This window comes from Sipha flava, unplaced genomic scaffold (genome assembly GCF_003268045.1).
Source record: "Sipha flava isolate LNK unplaced genomic scaffold, YSA_version1 198_pilon_pilon, whole genome shotgun sequence".
Taxonomy (NCBI): domain Eukaryota; kingdom Metazoa; phylum Arthropoda; class Insecta; order Hemiptera; family Aphididae; genus Sipha; species Sipha flava.
In genome coordinates, this window is record NW_020272778.1 from 612,292 (window position 1) to 637,383 (window position 25,092).

Here is a 25,092-nt window from a genome sequence, read left to right on the forward strand (position 1 = left end):
TCAAGACACACCGAATCATCAAAGACGAACTTCTACATATATCCATCGACCCATCCGGAGTCATTAAACACGAAAACCTAATAGTCCCCCCATGGATCTTAAACATAGATGTAAATCTTTCAATATCAGACCTACCCAAAAGCAAAACTCTACCAAAAACGTATAACAGTGAACTACAATCATTGCTCGAAGACTACAAAGAATACACAATTTTTTTTCACAGATGGGTCGAAAACGGACGAAGGAGTAGGAGCCTCTGTGATATACAAAGAGAGTAAAATAATGATCAAGATTCCTAACTCATGTACAATTTTTTCTGCTGAAGCCATTGCAATTTCTCACTCACTCGATATCATTGAACAAAATAAAATAACTAAATCCATCATACTCAGTGACTCTCTAAGCACCTTAACCAACATTCAAAACTATCTTCAACCTAACGACATTAGCAGAAAGATTCAAAATCAAATATCGTCTTTAGAACTCCAATCTCAATCAATCACTATGATTTGGATCCCAAGCCATGTTGGAATCCAAGGAAATGAATTAGCAGACACATACGCCAAACAAGCCATTACCTCTCCTGATGCACATCAAATTAATATCCATACCCTACAAGACAGCAAAAACATAATTAACAAATTTATAACAAATCAATGGCAACAGATATGGCAAACAATGCACACCAAACTTAATGAGATAACACCGTCAATATATCCATGGCCAGTTACATCTTTACCTCGTAGGCAAGAAGTAATCCTCAACAGATTAAGAATTGGCCACACATGGTTGACCCACGGACACCTCATGAACAGAACGGATCCTGCTCTATGCCCCACCTGTGAAGTAACTCTCACAGTCAAACACGTAATTTGCAACTGCCTAAAATACAGAGACATCAAGGACAGTCTAGAAATATCCGACAACCTCCAGCAAGCACTAAGTCCAGACCCAGAAAATGTTTACAAAATTTTTAAATTTTTAAAATTAACAAAAATGTACAATTTAATTTAATATAACTCTTTATGTATTCAGTTGTACCTCCCTTTAACATGTAAATATAACTTTAGATTAAAAAGCCAATAACCATTGTAGTTGTGGCTTCATCAATAAAAAAAAAAAAAAAAAAAAAAAATAATGAAAATATTCTGCATTGATTGAATTAACCGTTGTTTAAGCCGTAATAAAAATAAAAATACTTGTTCAAAATTATTCATTGAGCCAAATTTCAAGTAAATTTTTACCAAGGTAGAAAAATAGGTACGTGAGGAATCTTTTGAGGATTTTCATCCAGATTAGAAACTAATGTTTTTATGAAATTTTGGTTTAAAAAAATCATATTATTACGTAAAAAATGGCCAGCTTCTTACTAAAATTATAATTAAATGGTTATAAAAAAAAAGTTGACCAACGATTTTCAAGATTTTTCAGGTTCATTCGATATACAGTTTGTCATACGAAGATTTATACACTTGCTATAGGTACTTTCTATGTTTAAAAATATCTCCTGTTTTAAATGAGATAATCAAATTAATCATTGATTATGGAAGTGTACAACCGAAAACTGATAGTTTGTTGCATATTTAGTTTATAAAAACTGTCGAAAAAAAACAGGCGTTATTGGATACATCTCTTTAAGTTTAATATGTTCTCTTTTTTATTTCATTTTTTTATTTTATCTCCTTTCTTATCAAATCTGTCACAAAATTCACAGCAAATATTAATCTAAGCCAATCGCTTTATTACTCTGTTATGATATGACTCGAAACTTAAGTTCCAAACTTCAGGGTGCTTCTATATTTCTGAAATAAAAATTTCGATGTCAAAAATTTAAAATTGTGTATTCAAATCCATTATTACGATAAAAACACGCACGTGTGTATCGATCAATAAATCGCTATGTAATGAAACACCGCTTTTATGATATTTTAACGTTGCGTTATCGGAGTAATTTTTGTCTCGTACGAGCCTGTATGATAACGAGCGATGACGGAGACGTGTGTGTATCGGTCAATTTAATTATAAATTTATCGCCTTGCAATTACCATGATGCAGCGGTGCCGCATATAACGCACGTGTGTACCGAGCCTTATAAAATAGGTACTAAACTATTTTTAAATTTTACAAAAATTATAGAATAAAAAGTTTATTTTTTATTTTTTTAACAATAATTTTTATTTATTACTAACTAATCAAAGATAAATATTTCTAGCTCTATGAGTTCTCTAAAGAAAGTCAAAATTTTATTAACTCTTATTACATAGAAGATATCGCTCTGTATATATCTCAGTGAGCACTATATATCATATTAAATTTTCAGCTCATAATATCAATAATTTAAAATATATTTAGATACAAATAGACGAAAAATGAGATTTCCAGTTCGATAGATATTTCAAAACTGGTCAAATTTTTTTGAAAATTTATTTTCGTATGTATTAATATTATAGTTTCTGACTTGAAAATTTAGAATAATGTTTATTTCGTTCTTTTTTTTACACAAATGATTAATAATGGGTGAAAAATTCAAGTTTTTAGTCCTATTAGTTATAGGGTTATAACTAAATGTTTTGGTAGTTTTTTCTTATTTTTGAAAAGTATTGAGAATTTTGAAAATCATCCTGTCTAAAGAACCACTTGGTTCCGATTTCTGATGAGTTTTTTGGACAAAACTTGGACAAATATTTCTATACCAAATCGTTTTCCTAAAAGTAAAAATGAGAACGAAATAAACATCATTATAAATTCTCAACTCAGAAACTATAATTTAACCTATAATTTGTTGTTACATAATTATTTAATAATATTTATATATACTTACGATTTATTTTAAGTAGAATATATTTATCAAAAGACCCTTGTATTTTCTTCAATTGAAGATCTTTTTGCGCTTTTTTTTTCGGTTTTTGGGAACCACTTTTAGGCGGCATGATTTTAATAAAAAAAAAAAAAATAGTTACATATACATGCACATTCAGTGTTCATTTTAGAATAACAGTACTAGATAATTTGTAAATATATAATAGTAAACAGTCAACAGATAATAGTTTTATATTCTTCGTTTATAATTATACATAGATATAACAGATGCAACTCACCGTGTTTTCTACATCACTTAAAATTTAAAAATAACTCCATGGCTCAAATAATAATGGTCTTTAATCGCATCTAATTGCATGGAATTATATATTTATATCACAACTATATTAGTCCCCCAATAAATATTATTCCTTGAATCGAATATCTATTTCTTAAAATATGTTTACGATTTATTTTTATCTTATTACGAAACATTATTTAATTTTATTTACCATATATTTTAGAAAAAGTTACATTTTATTTTAAGAACATCAGTCTAAATATTGGTTCTTTGCTCTGGGACGTTAGGGCCCCAATTATAAAATGTCTGGGGGTGCCCGGGCACACCTGGTACGCCTATGAAACTATATGTCAATACAATTTATAGTGGATAATCAAATCTTAACATTTGATAAAATTCCATATATAACATTATAAAAAAATTTGAATAATATATTATAAATTAAAATTATTAATTCTCTATCATTATAATAAAAATAATCGATATAATAAACAATTTACAGTATAACTTAAGCATTTTAATTAGATTCTGTCGTTAATCGATTTCAATGTAAAGATATAGAAATTGGATGTTAAAATATAATTGGAAACTCTTTGTAACTACCATATTACAGCAGTATATGATTAAATAAGCTTCTTCAAAGGTACTTTGAAACGGTTTCTTAATATTATTTGAAGTAAACTTTTTCGCATGAACACGGTTCAGTTAAAAATATATACATTAGCTATTTCATAAGATATTCCACTGTGAATCAGCAAAATATATTATTATTTCAAACGTATATATTACAGATGCGTTGCTCTGTATTTGTACATTAACTCTGATTTTTTTAGTCTTGTATATTTTTATTGAACACCTATTTTTGCTAATATATAAAAATACGACAAATCTGTGTTCTTTTGAAATACATCAACCCGTCGATGAATTAAAAAAAATAAAATAAAAACTATCCCAACAAAAAGTAAAAATAAATGAAATATAAATAAAATGAATAAATAAAAATGAACGAATGAAATGTTACAGCGATTGCCGCGATACCAAAGATTGTTTGTGAAACAATTCATGCACTAGAATTACAAAATGAGACCCCTTCGTGGAAAATAATGGACAATAAAGGCCGGGTCACGGTCGTGTTGCATTGGGACCAGCGAAATCAAAATTATCGCGCCTCTAGTAGTGGCGGAATGGATGCATCCCCGTCTAAAAAAACAACTTACCAAACAAACGGTGTCGGTGTCGGTGGACTACTGATGGAGAATAACGGCAAACTTAAAAGAGATTTTGAACAATCGTATCAGCATCATCAATCCGTACCCACTATTTACCGACACGGTTCCACGCCTCAAATTACTGTCATTCACCATGACGCTATATCAACACAATCCGACCGCTTGGGTAAATATTTTTAATTATTTTTTGACATTTAAAAACTTCATATTAGCTTAAACGGATGATATCAGTGACAAAAGTAATTAATTCTTATTATTAATATTATTATTATTTTTAATGGCGTTTATGATTTTTATTGGTTATAATATAAATATAAAACTCAAACACTGTTTAATCATAATATCTCAAGATAAACTTTTTAAAGATAATAAGAAATCTAAGAATTTAAAATAATTTATCTGAAGTTCTATTTAATATACGTATTTAGTTTTTTTTTTTTTTTTATTTAATTACTTTTGGTCATTAAATGAAGATAGGAATATTTTTTTCGATTAAAAAGTTATACTTTGATCATGAAAAACACAAAGTATTTATAATTTCTTAAAACATTTTATAATACAACAATTTGTTAAATTATTAATTAATTTATAACTTACTACTACTTGCATATGGCCAACCAGTGATGTAAATTGTTTAATACATGTTATATTATATTGTATTATACAGGCGTATTATACGTCATGTGTAAAAAAGTAAAATACAAGTGGTATAAAAAAAAAAAAAAAATCAGAGATAACTGATAACAGTAATAAAACGACGGAGCATGGCCACACAAGAAACATGGTTATTGGTAGGTGGTTGCCAGTTAGCATCGATCATAGAAAATATATTATAAAGAATAAGCATCATTGTCCATTATAAAGAACTATTCTAGTCATAGACGATAGATCTATTAACTTAAGTTCCATAATTCTAGTCGAAATATTTGTAAATCGTAGTGATACGTGCGATAAGTGTTAAGTCATAAGTCATAATCGTAGACAGTAGACCGCAGTATAATATTATACTAAATTCTATTAATTCTGTTTAATTACCTACAGGCTACAAATTACAATTAAATGAAGTTCCTAAACGTTAGTTACTGTTTCTTTTTACTATGGGTCAACCTAATAATGTCTAATATTATTGATCTTATATTTTTATTACACTCCGGCAGTTATATATTTAACAATCATGTAAACACCATAACATTTTCGTAAAATACTGTATTATACAATTAAAAAATAAAATAAGGTATTTTTACATCACTCTGGCCAACAATATTCATAACTTAAACGTAAGACTAATATATACTCATCCCATTGAAATTCAACTTTAAATTTTTTTTAAAATCATATTTCACTCAATCATATTATTTTTATTTTTATGATTTTATATTAATATGCAACGTTCAAAAATGTGTGCTTTTAAAGGAAACTATATTTTTAAATTATTTAAAATAAATTATTATTTTTAATGAATTCATTAATTCTATTATTATGATTATTATAATTATTATTATTTTTTTTTTTGTTCTTTTTTGGTACTTTGATGTGTAATAATTTAATATGATCTTTATAAGTTAAAAATTCAAACAAAAAAAATTAACTAAAATTTAAATAGGTAAATAAAAAATTATAATTACTTAAATTTGAGAATAAATTATAATGAATTATAAGGACTCAATATATAAGATATTTAGATATTATTGAAAGTAATTATTTATATACATCAATCTATCTATCTATCTATCTATCTATCTTCGACCGCGCTAACTGAGAAAACTACTGAACCGATTTGGCTGAAATTTTTTTTGGCTGAAACCCGACACTCTGCTGAAGGTTTTAGTACCACTTTTGTCAGTAAAAAAGTTCATAAAAGTTCATAAAAAATAAAAACGATTGTACATATATTGTGCGTGTACCTATATTATCAATCCGAGATTGATTATTTAAATATTAAAGCGCTTCAAATTGGACGAATGACTATATTATGTCCTAAGTGCCATGCAAAAAATGGAAAGATGAAACCCATGGACTTTGCTGCGCTGACGGTAAAGTGTTTTACACCAATTTGAGGATCTTCCAGACCTAATTAAAAGTTTAATTGATAATTCTCACCCTCTATCAAAACATTTCTTTGATAATTCTAAACGGTATAATACTCTGTTTCAAATGACATCGTTTGGAGCAAACGAAATAGCTGAAGGGAACTTCATGCCCTCTTTTAAAATTCAGGGTCAAGTGCATCATTTAATAGGTAGTTTACTACCCGAAATTGGAAATAATGCTAAATTTTTACAAATATATTTTATGTCAGAGTTGGATCAAATATCTATTTGAACAAATATGATTCCAAATTTAAAAAGAAGTCTCATTGAATCATTGCAAACAGTTTTGCGTGAAAATAATCACCTCATACAGAGCTTCAGATCTAATCTTGAGTCGAGGTCTTTTGATGAGTTGCAAAACTTTAAGTTAATTATTCATGCTGACAGAGTTCCTCAAGATGAACACAGAAGTCAATATAATGCACCTACCATCGATGAAGTAGCTGTATTATTAGTTAATGAAGATAAAGATTCCAGAGATATAGTTCTGCACGGTCGGAGTGGACACTTGAGTCGCGTTTCCGAATTGAATAGATCTTATGATGCACGGCAATATCCATTGATGTATTTGGTTAAAGCGATAAAATACATATGTAAATATATTAATAAAGGATCAAATAGAGCTACTTTTTCTGTTAATTGTGAAAACGATGAGATTACAAATTATTTGAATGGTCGATACATATGTACTTCTGAAGCGTTTTGGAGAATTTTCAATTTTGAAATCCATGATAGAAATCCGACAGTTCAGCACTTGGCTGTTCATCTAGAAAATGGACAGCGTGTTTTCTTTAATGCTAATAATCTTCATCAAGTTATTGAAAATCCAAGAAGAACGACACTAACTGCATTTTTTGAACTGTGTTCACATGATGATTTTGCGAAAACACTGTTCTATCATGAAGTTCCTTCTTATTATACCTGGGATGATAGCAGAGGCTGGTTAAAGGGAAGATGGGGAAGGATGTTCCAGGTTGGCCAGGAATAAAAATGGACATTGCCATTGGTAGAATTTACACGATTCACCCAAATCAAAGTGAGTGCTTCCATTTAAGATTGTTACTAAATTATGTACAAGGTCCTACTTAATTTGAAAGCTTGAAGGCTTTTGATGGAGTCCTTCACGTGACTTTTAAAGCTACCTGTTTTGCTCTTGGGCTTTTAGAAAATGACAAGCAATGGAAAAAATGCTCTAGCGGAGGCAACTCTTTCAGAAAGTCCTTCAAAATTAAGAGAATTATTCGCAATAATCATAGTTTTCTGCTAACCGTCTCAACCTCAATCTTTGTGGGAACAGTTCAGAAATGATTTTTGTGAAGATATTCTTCATACAGAGCGCACTCGATTAAATGACTTGCAATTTACTTTTTCTGATTAAATATTTAATAGAGGTTTGATTGAAATAGAAGATAAAGTTGTTTGTCTGTCTGAAAAATATTTAACTGAATTTGGAATGAACTCACCTGTTCGAAATGAAAATGCATCTGATCCTTTTGAATTCTCAATTTTGCGTTCTTACGATAATAACCGATTACAAGAATTTGTATAAATCAATTTACCAAAATTAGTAAATGATCAAAAATATGCTTTTAATATTATTACAGAAAGCGTAATGAATCATCAAGGAAGAGTTTTTTTTTTTAGATGTTCCGGGTGGTACAGGAAAAACATTCCTAATTAATTTGTTGTTGGCTCAAATTAGATCCTCAGATAAAGTTGCATTAGCAGTAGCTTCATCTGGTATAGCAGCAACTCTCCTTAGTGGCGGCAGAACTGCTCACTCAACTTTCAAGTTTCCGTTAAATGTATTTTTGTAAAAATGGCTCTCTTGGAAAAATTTTTCAAGAAACCTCATTCGTTGTGTGGGATGAGTGTACAGTGAGTCACAGATCACATATCGAAGCAATTGATCAAACATTAAAAGATCTTAAGTGTAATTATAAGTTTATGGGTGGCATAACATTTGTTTAAGCTGGTGATTTCCGTCAAACCTTAACAGTAATCCCTAAAGGTACTCGAGCTGATGTCGTTAATGCTTGCTTAAAATCTTCCCCTATATGGAACTATGTTGAAAAACTATTTGCGAACAAACATGAGAGTTTATTTATGCGGACGATATTTTTCCAGCACAGTTGTTGAAAATTGGAAATGGAACTTTAGAAAATGAAAATGGTTACATTTCTGTCAATCACACGATTGGACGGGTGGTCAATAACGTGGAAGAGTTGATTTCTACAGTTTATCCTGACATTTTTAATCTGTCCAATAAATCTTATCAGTGGTTATGTGAAAGAGCTATTATCTCTCCGAGAAATGTAACAGCAGGATAAATTAATGATATCATTCTTCTAAAATTCGATGGACACTCACGTGAATATCTATCTATTGATTCAGTTACATCAACAGATGATGCTATTCATTATCCACAAGAATTTCTCAATTCTCTTTCTCCTTCGGGGTTTCCTCCTCATAAGCTAAAATTAAAAATTGGTGCTCCAATTACATTATTACGTAATCTTTAACCACCGAACTTATGTAACGGTACAAGATTACAAATAAAATAGTTGCGAAATAATATTATAGAAGCCGTAATTCTTACAGGGCCAGCGAAAGGAGAAATCGTATTTATTCCAAGAATTCCCATGATTCCCTCCGACTTGCCGTTTTCTTTCAAACGGCTTCAATTCCCAGTTAAAGTTTCTTTTGCCATTACCATAAACAAAGCGCAAGGTCAAACATTCAAGTACGTTGGCGTAGATCTTCGTACAAAGTGCTTTTCACATTGGTAATTTAAACGTGGCATTTTCTCGAACTGGGGACCCGAATCATCTTATGATTTTAATTTCAACAGGAAATATAACAAAAAATATCATATACTCAGAAGTTTTATAAAATTCTTATTTTAATTCTTTTTTTTCTTTTTTTTTCTTCATCAACTTCAATCAAATTCTTTATCAACCATAAATTATTTCTTTTTTTATCATTTATAACGCTAGAAAAATTTCAATCCGTTTTCATTAACCGTTTTTTTATATTTACTTACCGATCACATTAAACAATAATATTTGAATAAAAAATTCTACATATCATGGTCCGAAGGCAAAATAAACAACCAATCACGGGCGAAGCTGTGACGGGTCGGCTAGTATAATATAAAGAAGTCATTATTTTATATATAGAAATTTTCATTTTAAAAGATATTACTATAGAGTATAATTATTAAAAATATTTTTTTTAATTGGTATCCTGTGTTTTTTTCATATAAATTTCATGAAAATTTTATAAAAGAGTCGAATTATGAAGTTAATCTCACGACTATGAATAATTTAACAACGAAATACTTACATATTATTAAATATTTTCCAATAAAAAGCGTTATTCCCATTAATTTTAAATATTTAATATCTAATATACGATTATAATATTATACAATTCGATAAAATTACACAGATAAATTTTGTACTAAAATAATAATTATTATATATTTGATAATAAACAAACAACTGTATATATTTTTATAATAACTAATAGAACGTAACGACTTGATTTATTGAACCCTATTCTTGTAATAATTTTTAATGTTCTATAACTGTGGTTTTCAACCTGAGGGTCGCGAAATATAGTTTAGGGTCCCCAAAAATAATGAACAAATGGTTATTTATATCGAAATGTATTACTTTAAATATGTATCTAATTGTTACGAATATACCTACAGTAACATATCTAATGAAATTGGTAAAATACGATTGGGAACGCTCAATATTTAATTTTTTTTCCAACGTTGCCAAATTTATTAATTTCACCCTATTATATTCACTAGTAATAATAGTCATTTACAAAAAAAAAAAAAAAAAAACCATAAACATTAAATAATATAAATAATAGACAGACATAAACATAAACAATAAATATTACAGTTCTATAATAGTTCATAAAAAAATTAACAATAAAATAATAAATAAAATGTGGATAACTTTATAAAAATGTTATACCTTTTGGTTGAACGGTTGATATTAATCGGACGTTTACCGTTTATCCAGATGTTATTAGTAACTTAAATACCATATCCCTTATATACGAGTTACCTACAAGGGTTATATTCGTCGCACAAACGTCAACGAAGTATTTGTCAATTTATAAAATATATGACAAATATCAGTTTATAAAATATATTACGTAGCAAATTTCCTATTCGTCAAATAATGGAAGATAATGAAATTAAAATTATACGAAGCGAACGATCTAGTATTATTAGATAGTAATATGTATCGTGTTCTTCGGAACCATTAGGACACAAGAAATATTTAGAGTATGTTGAAATACGCTATCCCGCTATAACTAATTTATAGGTAGCTCATTTTTCATTACATATTTTTATAATTCTACATTTTTACATTATTTTAAACATAGATACATATTTGTTACATCATATATGGCAATGTTGCACGTTAATTCGTTCTCAATCGTATTCATTTTTTGGGTTGGTTTTTTGAGTCATATCGGTTAGTTCTTTGTTAATTTTAAGTATTCTTAATCGTACGGCCTAAAAGGTATAACGTTCTCAATCATTCGATAACCAATTAAATAGTGTGTAGTGTAACTTTATCTGACGATGGATTATTAATTATAAACGATTTTGGTCACCGATTTTAATTGGATTTGCATTTAATATCTAGTTATATTTAAACTCCTACCGTATACATGTATTTTAACAGTTAAATTCATTTTATTTCAATAAGTTTGATTAAAAACCAGACTTAAGAGTAGCAGATTTTAATATATAACTAAAAATAAAAACCTATAATTTAAAAAATTAAAGCACAAGTTTCCCATTAAAACGAGAAAATTGCTAAAATACATTTTCATATTATTTATTCATTTAAGTATACGTATTAAAAATTATTTTTACGTGTTTTTTATTTATTTATTATTATTTTTTATTAATTTAGGTATACTTATTAAAAACTATTTGTATGCGTCTTATATTTATTTATTATTTTTTTTATTTATTTAGGTATACATATTAAAAAAATATTTATTCGTGTCTTATATTTATTTATATCTATTACTTTTATTTTTTTTTTTTTTTTTGTTTATTTGAGTAAACGTATTAAAAAATGGTTCATGTTCTATTATTTATTATTTGTAGGGATTGCATTAAAAAGAAATAAAAATTGTGGTCGCGATTCGAAAAAGGTTGAAAACTACTGTTCTATAAGCACAATGTACCGCTCAACGAGTCTTAAATGAAACTACAGTAAGATTTATTTTTCTTAAATTAATTGTAATTTGTGTTTCCAATGTTATGGACTATACGTTATTTTTCATAAAACTCGAAAGCATAGCGAACGTGTTGAAAATATTTTTATCATCAAAAATACATTTATACGTGACAAAAAATCTGTTGCTGAATTTATTGACGAATACAAAAACTTCATCGTCTATTACTAAAACAAGAGCAGCTATAACCAATGATTTTCTTCTCCTTTCCAATAAGTTGGACATTGTTTAAAGTCGTAGGTAATTTTGAAAAATGTAAAATTTAAAAACTACGAAAACATAACGCAACTCTGTAACTCATTAACTAGTACTAAACTACATTGCATCGCGGCGAAATCGAAATAAGTTGATGGATAAATCGATTCGTGTGAGGAGTAGGCGATGTTTAACAACAAATCGATCAATCAGTTTGACGATAAGTCTGTCGACATATCGTTCCGTGTATGGGCCCTTTTAGACTTTTATACGGCGTGACGTCATTGATGTACGATCCTATAGTGGTTTACCTTGGTAGACAAATGAGAATGACACCTCTTCGGTGCACTTTTCGGATAGTAGTGGGAGACGATATTAGTTCGTCCTGGACGTGAGCTACAGACACTTATCCTGATTCACGACTGACAATTTATAATAATTATAAATTGCATAATTATTTATTTTATTTTTTATTTATTTAGTACAATTATTATACTCGCCGACCTGTCACGCGTGCACACCCTCGATACATAACGCGCTCGTGATGTCTCGCTAACGTTTTTGGTGTTACACGAATGAACAGAATGATCCCCAGTCATAAGGCGTGTACACGCGGTTGTCAAACAATCAGTTTAGAAAATCGGGACTCTTTTTTCAACATGAAAATATTGTATTCTTGTTCCATTATAATACAAATGTAATAATTTCTGGCATAACGTACATGGTAATTATATAATGTACATGATATTTGCTCTTTATGCGTATCTACTTTATATAAATGCATTATGTAACATATATTTAATAAACGTAATGATAAATAAAATAATAATAGTAATGTAATAATTTAAACTGAATTTTCAATAAAACTTTAGGTAATATTAATTATAAATTGTAAATTATTTATTTTTCAAATTGTATTTTTTCTGACTCTTCACGGCATTTAAAAAATCAGTATCATCTTTTACTAAATTCGAAAAATTGACGTACGAATTATTTTTAATAAGCGTTATATTTAATGATGAAGCATTTTAAAATCCCAATCGAGGGAATTATAAGATATATTTTGTATTATATTATAAACAACTCTACAAACTTCAGCTAAATTTAGCTGTTGACTTTCCGATGTAATTTTGATTGCCAGAATTAATTAATTTTAAATGATTCTTTACTAAAACTTTCAATTAATTTATGTGAAACGCTATTTGCATATTTGATTTACCATCATAAGACATTAAAATTTTTTTCATTGGTCATTGACCAAACAAATTTTATTTTCTGATTTTTTAAAGTGAAGTATGAGTAGTAATTTGTTCTTCTGTGCCACTCATTATTATTTACACATAAAGTATACCAATAAAAAGTACTGTTATTTAAAGATGCAGGAAAAAATATTAATGAACTCAATGCGATAATAATGGAACGAATTAATACACAAACTAAGCACAAACTATAATTTTATATTATCATAACAAGTACCACTTAACTGATTAAATGGCAATGCCGCATAAATAAAACTATAATAATAACAATACGTTATATATTATAATACAGTAAATGTATAATTTAGGTACAGATACGGTTTAAAATATACTTATCTATGTGTATGGTAAGATATTATTCACAAATATTACAAATAATGTACCTAAGTATATGTTTAAATGCCAGTTAGTTATTTCCTTATGTTCCGTGAAAAATTATGCATAAACGCATAAACTTTGATCGGTACGCTTGTAAAAAACTTAAATATCATTAATGTCCTTCTAAAATCGAGACAGTTGACAACCCTGCATAAACATAACGAAAAAAGTAAAATCAGAATGTTTCGATTTTCACTATAGCCCAATTTGTTTATTACTCGTTATCGAATATTTATTTTTGTAAGCATGCTGAAAGAACCTATCGAAGAATTCAAATAATTTACAACAAAATTTAAGTTTACGTATTACTTATTTAGTTTAATATTAATTTAACAACTTAACAATATATTTAAAGTGGTGATCAATAAATTCAAAAAGGTATCAAGAGAGGTTTTGTCCCTAACCGATAATATTTATGTTAAGTTTACAAAATAGTATATTCGCTGTTACATAAAAAGAACTTTCATCTACAACGGTTATTCATTAAAATTATGTGAGGATTTATTACTTTGACTGAACACGTTTTTAATAAGTAATAATACTATAAGTGTCATACTTTTATAGCGTATATAAACACAAGCGTAATATGAACACAAAATTCATATCTTCGATTTATTATAGACATCGTATAAAACATTCACTACAAAAATAATGTCGTGACCTACTGACCTATAAAGCAATATAATTCAGTCTGAAAAATTGAGAGCTATATTAAATGATGCAAGTTGTTTTAATGAATTTGAAACATATTGAAAAATTCGAGAAACTACTGTTATTGTATTACAAGCAACTTGCATTTATAGAAATGTTGAAACCTTAAGTGGATTACCTGCTATACATTTAAAATATTATTTAAATCCTCTGATGATTCTATTTGATTTTTTAATTTTTAAAGTCATGTACCAAAGTTAACGAAACCGATCGATTTCAATAAAATACTATGATGACCATTATTAAAACAAATCTTATTTTCATAGAAAAAAAAACCATTAAAATACAACTGCGATTAATCATTCGGACACAAGTCACGATAATTAAACGTAAGAGGATTCGACATGATGATATCCTCCTCTGAACGTTTCAAGTTGCATCCGCATTACGATCGATTACGAGTCTGTATGCGATTATTTTGATGACCAAGTATCTCTAATGTGTTAACAATTATTATTACCTTGTTATTATTTGACCTTATTAGCCGACGTAATATTCCAGTACGTAAATAAATTTTAAACGACAAACTTTTGAAACTAAATAAACATTCGGGTCGGTAAGCGATTTATTTCGAACATGAAGTATGCGTTATTGCTGTACGATTTCTGCAGTTTTCGGGGGTGGAGAGGCCGTAACCCGCGCGCATTATACAGTAATTTCTTTTGGAATTCCGCGCACCGTAATCACGAGCAAAATAATTATTATGTGAGTTTTGCGAAAAACAACGTCTACCCGGGACAAAACTTTACAGAACTTCCGTTCCCATCGATCGGCAGCCGTTCCGATACGGTATTTTATACTTACGGTTTTTCCGAGACCACCCTTTGCAACGGTGCAATAATTCCCGAAACAGTAATCGTATATTATTTTCGAGGAAAAAACGCCAATTTATCGTATACTTCGAACACATTTTGTAATATACCATGTAAAGTTAAAACGAATTGGAATGAAAACGGTTTTTAATTGCTATTATTTCAAAATACCGTTTGCGCATCGAAGCCCGACAAGGGTGTTCCGCGCGGACGTCAAACTTGATCTGACGAAGTGGATAGAAGAGGAAGGGGAAATAATAATAATATTAATCCCGAACCCGACGTTTAAGGGGCAATCCAAACCATTCGATGGACCGCGCTTCCCACGGCGTTTGGTAACAATCGACATTCGGCAGAAGAAGCAACAACGGTTCGATCGTAATTTATCGTACCGCTGATCTCAGAGCACACGCCGTCCTATCCACTTGGCTTACTAGACGTAATCGCTTTGTTTGGTAAAAAAAAAAAAAAAACGTGGTTCAGACCACTGTTATCTTTTCGACTGTTGCCCACAGTCGAAACGGAGTTTTCACCAATATCGTCCGCTACCAAGTAAGAGCACGTCGCGCGTCCTCGAACCGACGACAGCATTGCGAAGACATCCGTTTTCTGATCGACGGGAACGTCATTACGGTTGCGCATTTGTCGACCGATGGAGCGTAGGTCAGCCGATTTAACTGTGCGCGCAATCGAACGTGTGCCACGTCGCCACGCGTTCTTCGGTTCGGCCGTCCGTGGCACGAATCCCGGTCACGCACGGCCGGCGGTGACGAACGAAACGGTGCGCATTACGTGTTCGCGGCGCACGCGCGCGCCCCGAACACAATAGCAATAATATAATTAGGTCGCGGATCCCAGCCGCGTCTACTGCATCCACGCCACGGCCCACCGGACACCGCCGACCCGCGGTCCCGTCCGCGCCCGTTCCGGCAACCGAAATCGAACTTGATCTCGGACCGTTGGCGCGCACGCGTACGTCGCATACGGGAACAGCTGATGTCGGCGCGGCGCCACGTCGCGACCGACGGTCCGCCGATCTAGTTTTCTGATTGAAATCCCTTTTGGCGCGGCGCAGGGTCCGACGGCCGAAAACCGAGACGCGATCGGTTTCGGCAATCGTCGACCACACCGAGTAGCCCGCAACTGTATCGATATCGCTCCTCTCGTTCCGCGTACAGCAGTCGACGCGGTCGCGGAAGTCGCCTGATGACGTCTGGGTTCAGATGTTGAACAAGGGTCGTACGATGAAAGTTCTATGGCGATGATGATGTTTAGAAGCATGAATTTATTAATTGTTCGTTATACCGAACGGTTTTCAAAGTGTGTTCTACTTTTGCTATAAGACCGGTATTACATATTTTCCCGACCGGGACTTGAGAAATAATGAGTTAGCGTGTCTTAAACCGGTAATTATTCCATCTTAAGCTGTAGCAATATATTCCTAAATTATGTTTTATGAACATTGAATATTATCCAATGTATGTAATGAAATATAAAGTTAATTTTGAAATTTTCACCAACGCATTATTATTAATAAAATCCTATTGTAGTAATTAATGTCAGGAAAATGTCTATTCTTAACAGATTCGAATTTCTCCCAAGTTTTACAGTTTTATAGTATACAATATACTATAAACGTCAACAAGTTATAAATCAATATTAATGATAGATTATATATTAGTGTACCTCACCGTACCGACTAATATTATACATAAATATTTTTCATATAGCACACCATACTTTCATAATAATGATTAAAATAGAACCCCTACTAAGCGTATTCATCTGTGGTTGTAATATTTGTAATTAATAATGATAAATTCCAAAAAATTTCAAAAAACAATGTATAGTTTTAAATCGTTGCACTTCAGTTGACCAACGATCTACGTAGCTTTTTCGTAGAAAACGTAGTAAGATATATCATTATTATACAACTGCCATTGTCATCTTCGTGATTATTGTTGTAGATAACAAATAAATGGATGATTCGAGCTTATCGTAAATGCAGGCATTGCGTAAACTCTCACGAGAAAGAATGTCGACCGTATTTCGACATTTATATACAGTAAATCTCACCTCTGTTTATATAGTTTACGTCTCTAGTTCACTTTACTCTAAAAGACGACCACTTACCGTAATTGATAGACATATGTCCTTCGTATATATTTTTTTTTATCGTCCAAGTTTACTGTTGTAATAATGCAATATTCAGTAGCGTAAACTGAAGTCGATTCCTCGAGGAAGGGAGGAGATAGATAAGAATAAATTTCCGTTTTTAGTTTGGACGAGAATATGTCAAGCCCTATTTGCACAGTCCCATCACAATTTTAGAAGAATACAAATAAAGTATAAAAATAATACTGTACTAAATATAATTATAATATTTAAACAAATAAATACTGAATGCAGTTAAATACAACACTATGTGAAAATTTATTTATTATAAATTAATTTATGTATTCTCCTAATGTGAAATAAATAATAAATAAAAATAATTTGAATAAAAAATAAAAGACCATAGGGGGGGCTGCCCCATTCACGAACCCCTGATTATTCCTTTTTTTTTATTTTTTGCGTAACAATAGTGTTTTTTACGACTGAGTAAGTTACCAAGTACACACACGATATGAAATAACCTAAGAATCGCGAAATTTTAACAGGGGATCGCTCAATAAATGAAAAAGTGACGTACTAACTTGGTATAACGATATATGTAGGAAGGGGTCACCTCATATGGATAACAAAAAAGTTGATATAGGAGAATAACGAATGCGTCATTTTTATCTGTATGTCCGACAGGTCAAATGCAGCAGCAACAACAACAGCAGCAACAGCAGCAGCAGCAGCAGCAACAACAACAAATAGGCTACCGGCTCTTAAAACAAGGCAGCGGTTCCATGGACGCGGCGGCCATACACGTGCACACATCGGAGTGCGCACATTATGCGCCGCTGCCTCCACTCCATCACGGGGCCAACAATGGCGTCGGGGCACCGGCCACTGGTTCACCGAGGGCCAGCAGCCCTGCGCGGGACCCGTCGACCGGTGCGCACTTGCCACCGCCGCCGCTGCCTTCGTCCGTGGACAACGGGTTCGAGTGTGACTTCCATTGCTGCGCGCTGCACGAGGAGGGTCGCCGGATCGCGGTGCACAAATCGGTGGCCACGTCGCCCATACAGGAATGCCACCATGCACAGCCGCCGCCGTTGTCATCGTCGTCATCATCGCAACAGCAGCCCACGTCCTCGCTGTCTGACGGCACGCGTCGCGCATCGCCCAAGGGTCACGTCCGGTTCCTGGACGCAAACGGATCGCCACCACTGCCCCCACCACCACTTCTACCGCCGTCATCGCCCGCGTCGACCGTCCAACAACAGCAGGCGCCGGGTGGCCCGCGAAAGCACCACCAGCACCACCACAATCACCAGCAACAGCAGCACCAGCGCTCCGACGATAGCTCCGAGTCCGAGACGGAGACCACTGTGATCGAGGATGACTCGATGACCAGCGAAAAGTTTTTGCTGCTCATCGACCAGCTGACCGGCAAACAGGACAAGCATCTGACCGTCAAGGACATCGGCATCATACTGGAACGGCTCAACTCGAAAATCGTGGATGTCGAGCGGCTGGACCGTGACTACGAGGCCACCGACTGCTACAATTGGACCATCAAGGCGACAATACGCGGCGACGTGCTCCAGGAGCTGGGCATCATATATAACGGCAGTTACTACGGCATATCCGAGCACCCTGGGTACCGGCAAAACGACGAGGAGTTGGCCAACGAGGACGACGAGGAAGTGTTGGACGATGACGACGACGACGGCGAAAACAACGCCGACAACGGTGGCGAGCATGGACGAAGTGCTGGAGCCAACTGCAGGAACGACCGTAATCGACGTCGCGCCGACGAAGAGGTTAACATTTAAATAATTAAAACATATGTATTTATATATAAATTCCTGCTACGGTATATAATCATTCAAATATATATATATGCGAACCAAGACACACACACACACACACACACACACACACACATACAAAGTATACGTATCATCTTATATACTTGCGCGAACGGTGGTACAACAGTGACAATCGCTATAAATAACGGTTTAGCATAATTCGACAACATCGCCTACCGGTTTTACTATTTTTTTGCATGAGCATATCATTGCAGTACTGTTTTGCATAACGTTAGTGGTAAAAATGAAGAGAAGACGCGAATGGTGAACAAGTGAAAAATTGAAGTAAAAACCACAAATCCTGCTAAAACCCATGGGTTACTTACGTATGTGTAACATGGACATAACGATAATTACACAATTACACGTTTTATTTCATTATCATATGCTCCTGTCATGCACCATACAGTAACGCCTTGCCATGAACCGCATTTTCCTTTTGTGTACCGTGATTGTTTTTATATGCTTCCGGTAATTATTTTTTCGTATCATCTTCGTGCTAATACACACACACATACACACACACACACACACACACACACACACACACATATATATATATATATATCTTAATATATATACACAATTTCTTAGCGAATAAAAAATAAAATAGACCTGTTATCGATACTAACACTTGCTGTTTGTATCTTTCTCGGAGGTTTTTTTATTTAGATTTCCTAAAAGCATTTCCATAATGTGTTATTTACATTGATAAAATCAATATTTTCCAACGATTACGGACGAATCAAACGTCGTTATGCGTATACCATTATCATCATTATTATGATTAATATTATAACTAATATTAAGAATTATAATTATTATTATTATTATTTAATACAATATATTACAATATAAATGTTATTGCTGCGATCTATACAGTTAGCCTTGTTTTTAAAATAGATGAATACCGGGTACTCGGTAAAAATTAAGTACTAGGTACGCTAAATTCTAGTACATCTTACATGAGTGACAAATGTCACCAATTTAACAACTGAGTACTTATACATTTGAATAACGCCAAACGCAAACCGATTGTTTCTACGGTAGATGATATTCAATTTTATAAGATAGGTAATAATATCTGGTGTAGATAAAAATTATTTTATCCACGATTTCTCCGAATCAAAAATCTTCATTTGTTTGCCATTAACGATCGCACAATACATTTTAAATTATTTGATACTTTGAGTTAAACGTATATTTGTTACCATTCGGTGTTATAATATCGGTGTTTTTGTTACCCAAACATAAATTTTTATTTATTTTTCTAGACCCATACATTATGATTGTCAAAAATATTGAGATATTTAGTGTTTATATCAATTGATTAACTTTGACTGCTGTTCGTACAGCTTTTTTCATAATTTTGTAATACGCTAGCGAATTTACCAATATTAAAATAAACTAATAGCAACCCTTTATTTATTTCAAAACGTGAATCTTTACTCTGTTGTAAAGATTGTTTCATGTAAACTTATTTCTAATAATTTTGCAAGGGAAACAGATGTCGTATATTTTTTAAATACATACAACTTAACGTAGGTAATTATTTAGTATCTTATCGTTTTTTAATATTGTTTATTAATTAATTATTTTTGTGCTATATTTTAAACACGATGTTTAAAAATAAACTAATTATTCCGCTCAAACCGCAATGTTCAATTTAGGTAGTATTGAAATCTAAATGTCATATAATATAGTCGATTAACATTTTTCAAAAATTGAAGTGGAAATAGTTCATAAATAAACTATAATATTGTGAAACCATTATCTAACGGAACTTGTTGCATGTCTTTTACATTGAAAACGAAAATCAAATATTACAAGTTATTTTGTATAGCAATACGTCAATCGTCTTCCAAAGCAATATTAGTGGTTTGACGTTCGTCTTGTATAGTTCAGCTGAAGATCGACTGAACGTACTCAGGACAAAAAAATACACATCCACTCCTATGACTTTGTTCAATTTTCATGAGTGTAAAAAAATTGGCGTTGATAATGTAGTGTCTTGAGTTATGTGTTTAAGATTTAAAATAATATTCTAATCCACGCATCATTATCTGATAAGATCTAAATTAAGCCGTAGTTCAAGCAATATTATTTTCTTTTTTCATTTCTAGTATTTACTTTGAAAAAGGTAGTTTGCGTTCACCTTGTATTTATCGCGTTTATTGTTATAGTTGTGATTATATTATTCGGTAAATAGCCAATATAAAATTATAATATTTATGTTTTCAAAGTAGATAGGTATGTTCAATCTTCAACTATTTTGTATAATATTAATACGTTTTAAGAAAGTATGCCAATATATCATGTTGTTAATAAATTAATAAATGTTGTTTATCTATAGATATTTTATCTACGAATCTAGCATATACTTTTGTTCAAAACGCTTTTTGAGTTATGCATCGAATAAAAATTAATATCATAAAATCGATTCAATATTTTTTCCAAATAAATGAGTATTAATATCTTAATAATAACGCAATTATGTTTGTATAGTTAAAATAAATATCAACAATACAATAAAAAATATATTTATAATTTGATATTAATTTGCATTTCAATATTAAGCGTTGCTATAAATAAAATATGTAAACGGTAATTAAACTCTATTTATCTTTTGAACTCTAAATCTTGACGAATTCTTAATACTTGCGTCCCCGGCAGAAATTGTATTCTGTGTATTAAACGAAGAATTTGTTCTGATAATGATTATGTATTCATTTTACATAAATGAGTTTCATTATAAAAGTATTTATTAATTACCTTAAAGTAGTATACTTAGTTACCTTCTAACCGTTGTTTTCCATCAACTGGCTGTTTTAATTACTGTGCATCTTTACTCATTTCACCCATATATGAAAACACTATAACTGCATCTATAGTTTTAATGATACATTAATTTTATAAATGTATACCCTTAATAACTTATAATATTCAGTGATTTTCATTCCGTTGAATTTTAAACTTTCTATCGTATTTATCGTATTTTTATTTCAGTTATTAAATTATCTCACCTCGAGTTTTTAATATTTAGTTTTCTTATTCATTGATCAAATAATTTGTTACAAACGTTTTCTATATCTTGTCCATAAAAATATTTTAACAACTCTTTGTAGTATGATGTCAAATTAAATTATAAGTCAGATATATCCTTTGAAACTTTCAAAAATCTGTTTCTAAAACTTTCGTTTTCATTTTAAAATAACCACGCTGATGTATATTTTAAATCAAATATATATCTTTTAAATGAGAATTGTGGTTGTTTTTGTATAAATATTAGCTCAAAGATTTAGACGTACAACTTCTATGCACATCATGCATGTTGCGTAACACAAAAATGTTATCGGCTTGACAACAATAAGAACGTATTGTACGCCAACTGCCAACTCACAAAAACAGGGAATGGATTTTTGTAGATTAACAGAAAACCGTATAGAAAGTGTTCAAATGTGAGTCAGGTACGTGTACGACAATAAAGAGATAATATATGGATAAGCGCAAAATAAGTTGAATATCAAAACCGGCATTGATAAGAAAATGTATTTACTGTAATATCGCATTGATACAATACCTGCATTATTATCAAACTACTGATATTACAAGGAAAAAACATGTAAATGATTTTATCTCGAACAAGATTCCCCCATTTACATGGCGTTTAGTATATTTGACTCAAGCTACGGAAGTTAATAGGCCAAAAATAACTTGAATTGAAAAAAATGTAACTTTGAGCTAGTACATTCTTTATGTTATTATTGCAAACGTTCTAAATGTGTTTCAAAATTACAAAATTATTATTGTTACAGTAACAGTTACCACTAAACTAATTTAACTTAGTCGGTCTAGTGTTTATAATTTATACTTAACAATAGTATACAGAGTAAATTAGATTACGCAAATTTTCGCTTACATTATAAATAACAATGTTTAAAATTATATAATTATGTTGGAAAACAAATCTGTAACACTTACTAAATTAAATTATTTTATCGATGGTTATTGTTGAATACATCTAAACTTTGGTTGAAAATATTATTAAATAATTTTAATATAATAAATTGTTAGTGATTATATAGCAGTGGTATTATGTACTCTACAATACATATTATATTTATTATTAAGTTCGTAGGCTGTTCGGGAAAAAATGAAATGTTTAATGTATGTATTTTTAATTGCGGTTCGTTAATTCACCGTACGCTATATTTTGTGAAAGAACATAATACATAGTACATAGTGATTTGGTTGGTTTGTCGATATTGTGTACAATGCGCTTCACTGCCTATTTTGTTGTTGTTATACGACAGGAATTCATTGTTACGTTTCATTTTATTATTTTATACAATAGCATATACTTAAACATAATAATTATGTGATATGTATATTATGTATGTATGATAATAATATTATTTTATAGATATAATATTATTATTATATAATCAATTAATTTAATTATATTATTGATTTAAATGAATCAGTAATATTTCCGATTTATACATTAAAAAAGTGTACACATTTTAGTTTGATATTATAAGTTGTATAACTAATACCACTAGTGTTTTCCTACGCGATGAAAAAATGTACGGGCAATCTATTTTATATTTTACTGTTGATACATATAAGAACCATAATTTTTGCTTGATAAATTAAATACGTAATTAAAGCTCACATTTCCAACTAAAAAAGATGTATTTTATAACAAAACAATGCCTTCTCAGGTCTGAATTTTTCTGTATATTTTAAATTTTAAAAAATATATATATATATATATATATGTGTGTGTGTGTGTGTGTGTGTACCTACGTATAAATGATTTCATATCTCTCGAGTACTAACTAATCAATATAGAAGAACATTGTTATATCAACTTAAAGTAAGTATATTTTTCAAATAATAAGTACAGTATAAAGTGTTTGTCAATTAATACATTAATGTATGTAATAAGCTAAACAAAGATGTAGATGCGATGTAATTTTTCATATGATCGACATTTATTCGATTACGTACATTAAGTAGAATTAAATAATTTCAAATAAGAACCAATTTACGTACCTATTTATAAAAGCGTGCCATTAGTAAATCAAATATTTTAATCGTGAGAAAAAATATATCAGTGTTTATATTTTTTTACAATGTTATTTCCCAGGGTCGATTTATTGATTGTTGGATTAAATTCAATCAATTCAAATTTTGATATTTTTAACTTTTATTTAAAAATATGTACTATTTCCTTCTTAAAAGTAGCATCTGTGTTGATTTTCCAATAGATTGTTAGAGAAAAATATTATTATTTTTCAGTGCTTTCCATGCAAAAAAAACGAATACCTATACATGTTATACATATATGCATAACAAAATAATTACACTTAATTGTAAAATCAATATATTTCTAGATTCTTTTCGTAATTATTAAATAATTGCAATACAGATATTTTATTTAATATTGATATTAAAATACTTCTAGGCTATAACCCAATTGTTCATTATAGGTTTTATTATAAAAATTCCTAATTTTACAATATAGGTCATGTACAACACGTAACACGTAAATAATTTTAACCTATAATGGAAAATTAACTGTAGGTATGATTATTTCGAATACTAAGTATAACATAATTTATAAAGCATACAAAGTTAAGTCATAAGTGCAGGGTTCCCCAAATTTGGCATTTGATTGTATCTAAACAAATATTTGATACATAAATATGTACTTAAAATGATTGGATAAAGTGTAAAATTTTGAATTAATTCATATTTTTTTGAACGAAATTCGTACGTTTAAAAATGACTTATCATTGTTTGAAATCAACAACACAACTGAAAACATGATTATTATATCAATGATATTATTCGTATTAGCCAGCACAATTTTAATCCTAGAGAGCAGCACCTTACATAGTTTTTATTTGCCTTTTGTAACAAATCTAGCCATGCATGCAGTTTTGGAATATTTCATTTATTTTAGACACAAATAATAAAAAACCGGTATGTGACATATATGGTACAATATGCAATAAAAGGTTAATTCACAATGGTTTATATAATATATAAATAAATAATATCATTA

At 30.7% G+C, this 25,092-nt stretch overlaps 1 protein-coding gene across 1 annotated transcript in view; it reads left to right on the top strand.

Moving 5' to 3' along the window:
• The window catches only part of LOC112681888 (probable serine/threonine-protein kinase fhkB), a 33,845-nt gene extending 14,281 nt beyond the window's left edge, over positions 1–19,564 (top strand). The window contains exons 4-5 of the mRNA XM_025552226.1: positions 4,124–4,495; positions 17,854–19,564. Coding sequence (XP_025408011.1) covers positions 4,124–4,495; positions 17,854–18,983 — 1,502 coding nt within the window. The 3' untranslated portion in view covers positions 18,984–19,564. The remainder of the gene's footprint in view (positions 1–4,123; positions 4,496–17,853) is intronic.
• The last annotated feature ends 5,528 nt before the right edge of the window (positions 19,565–25,092 follow it).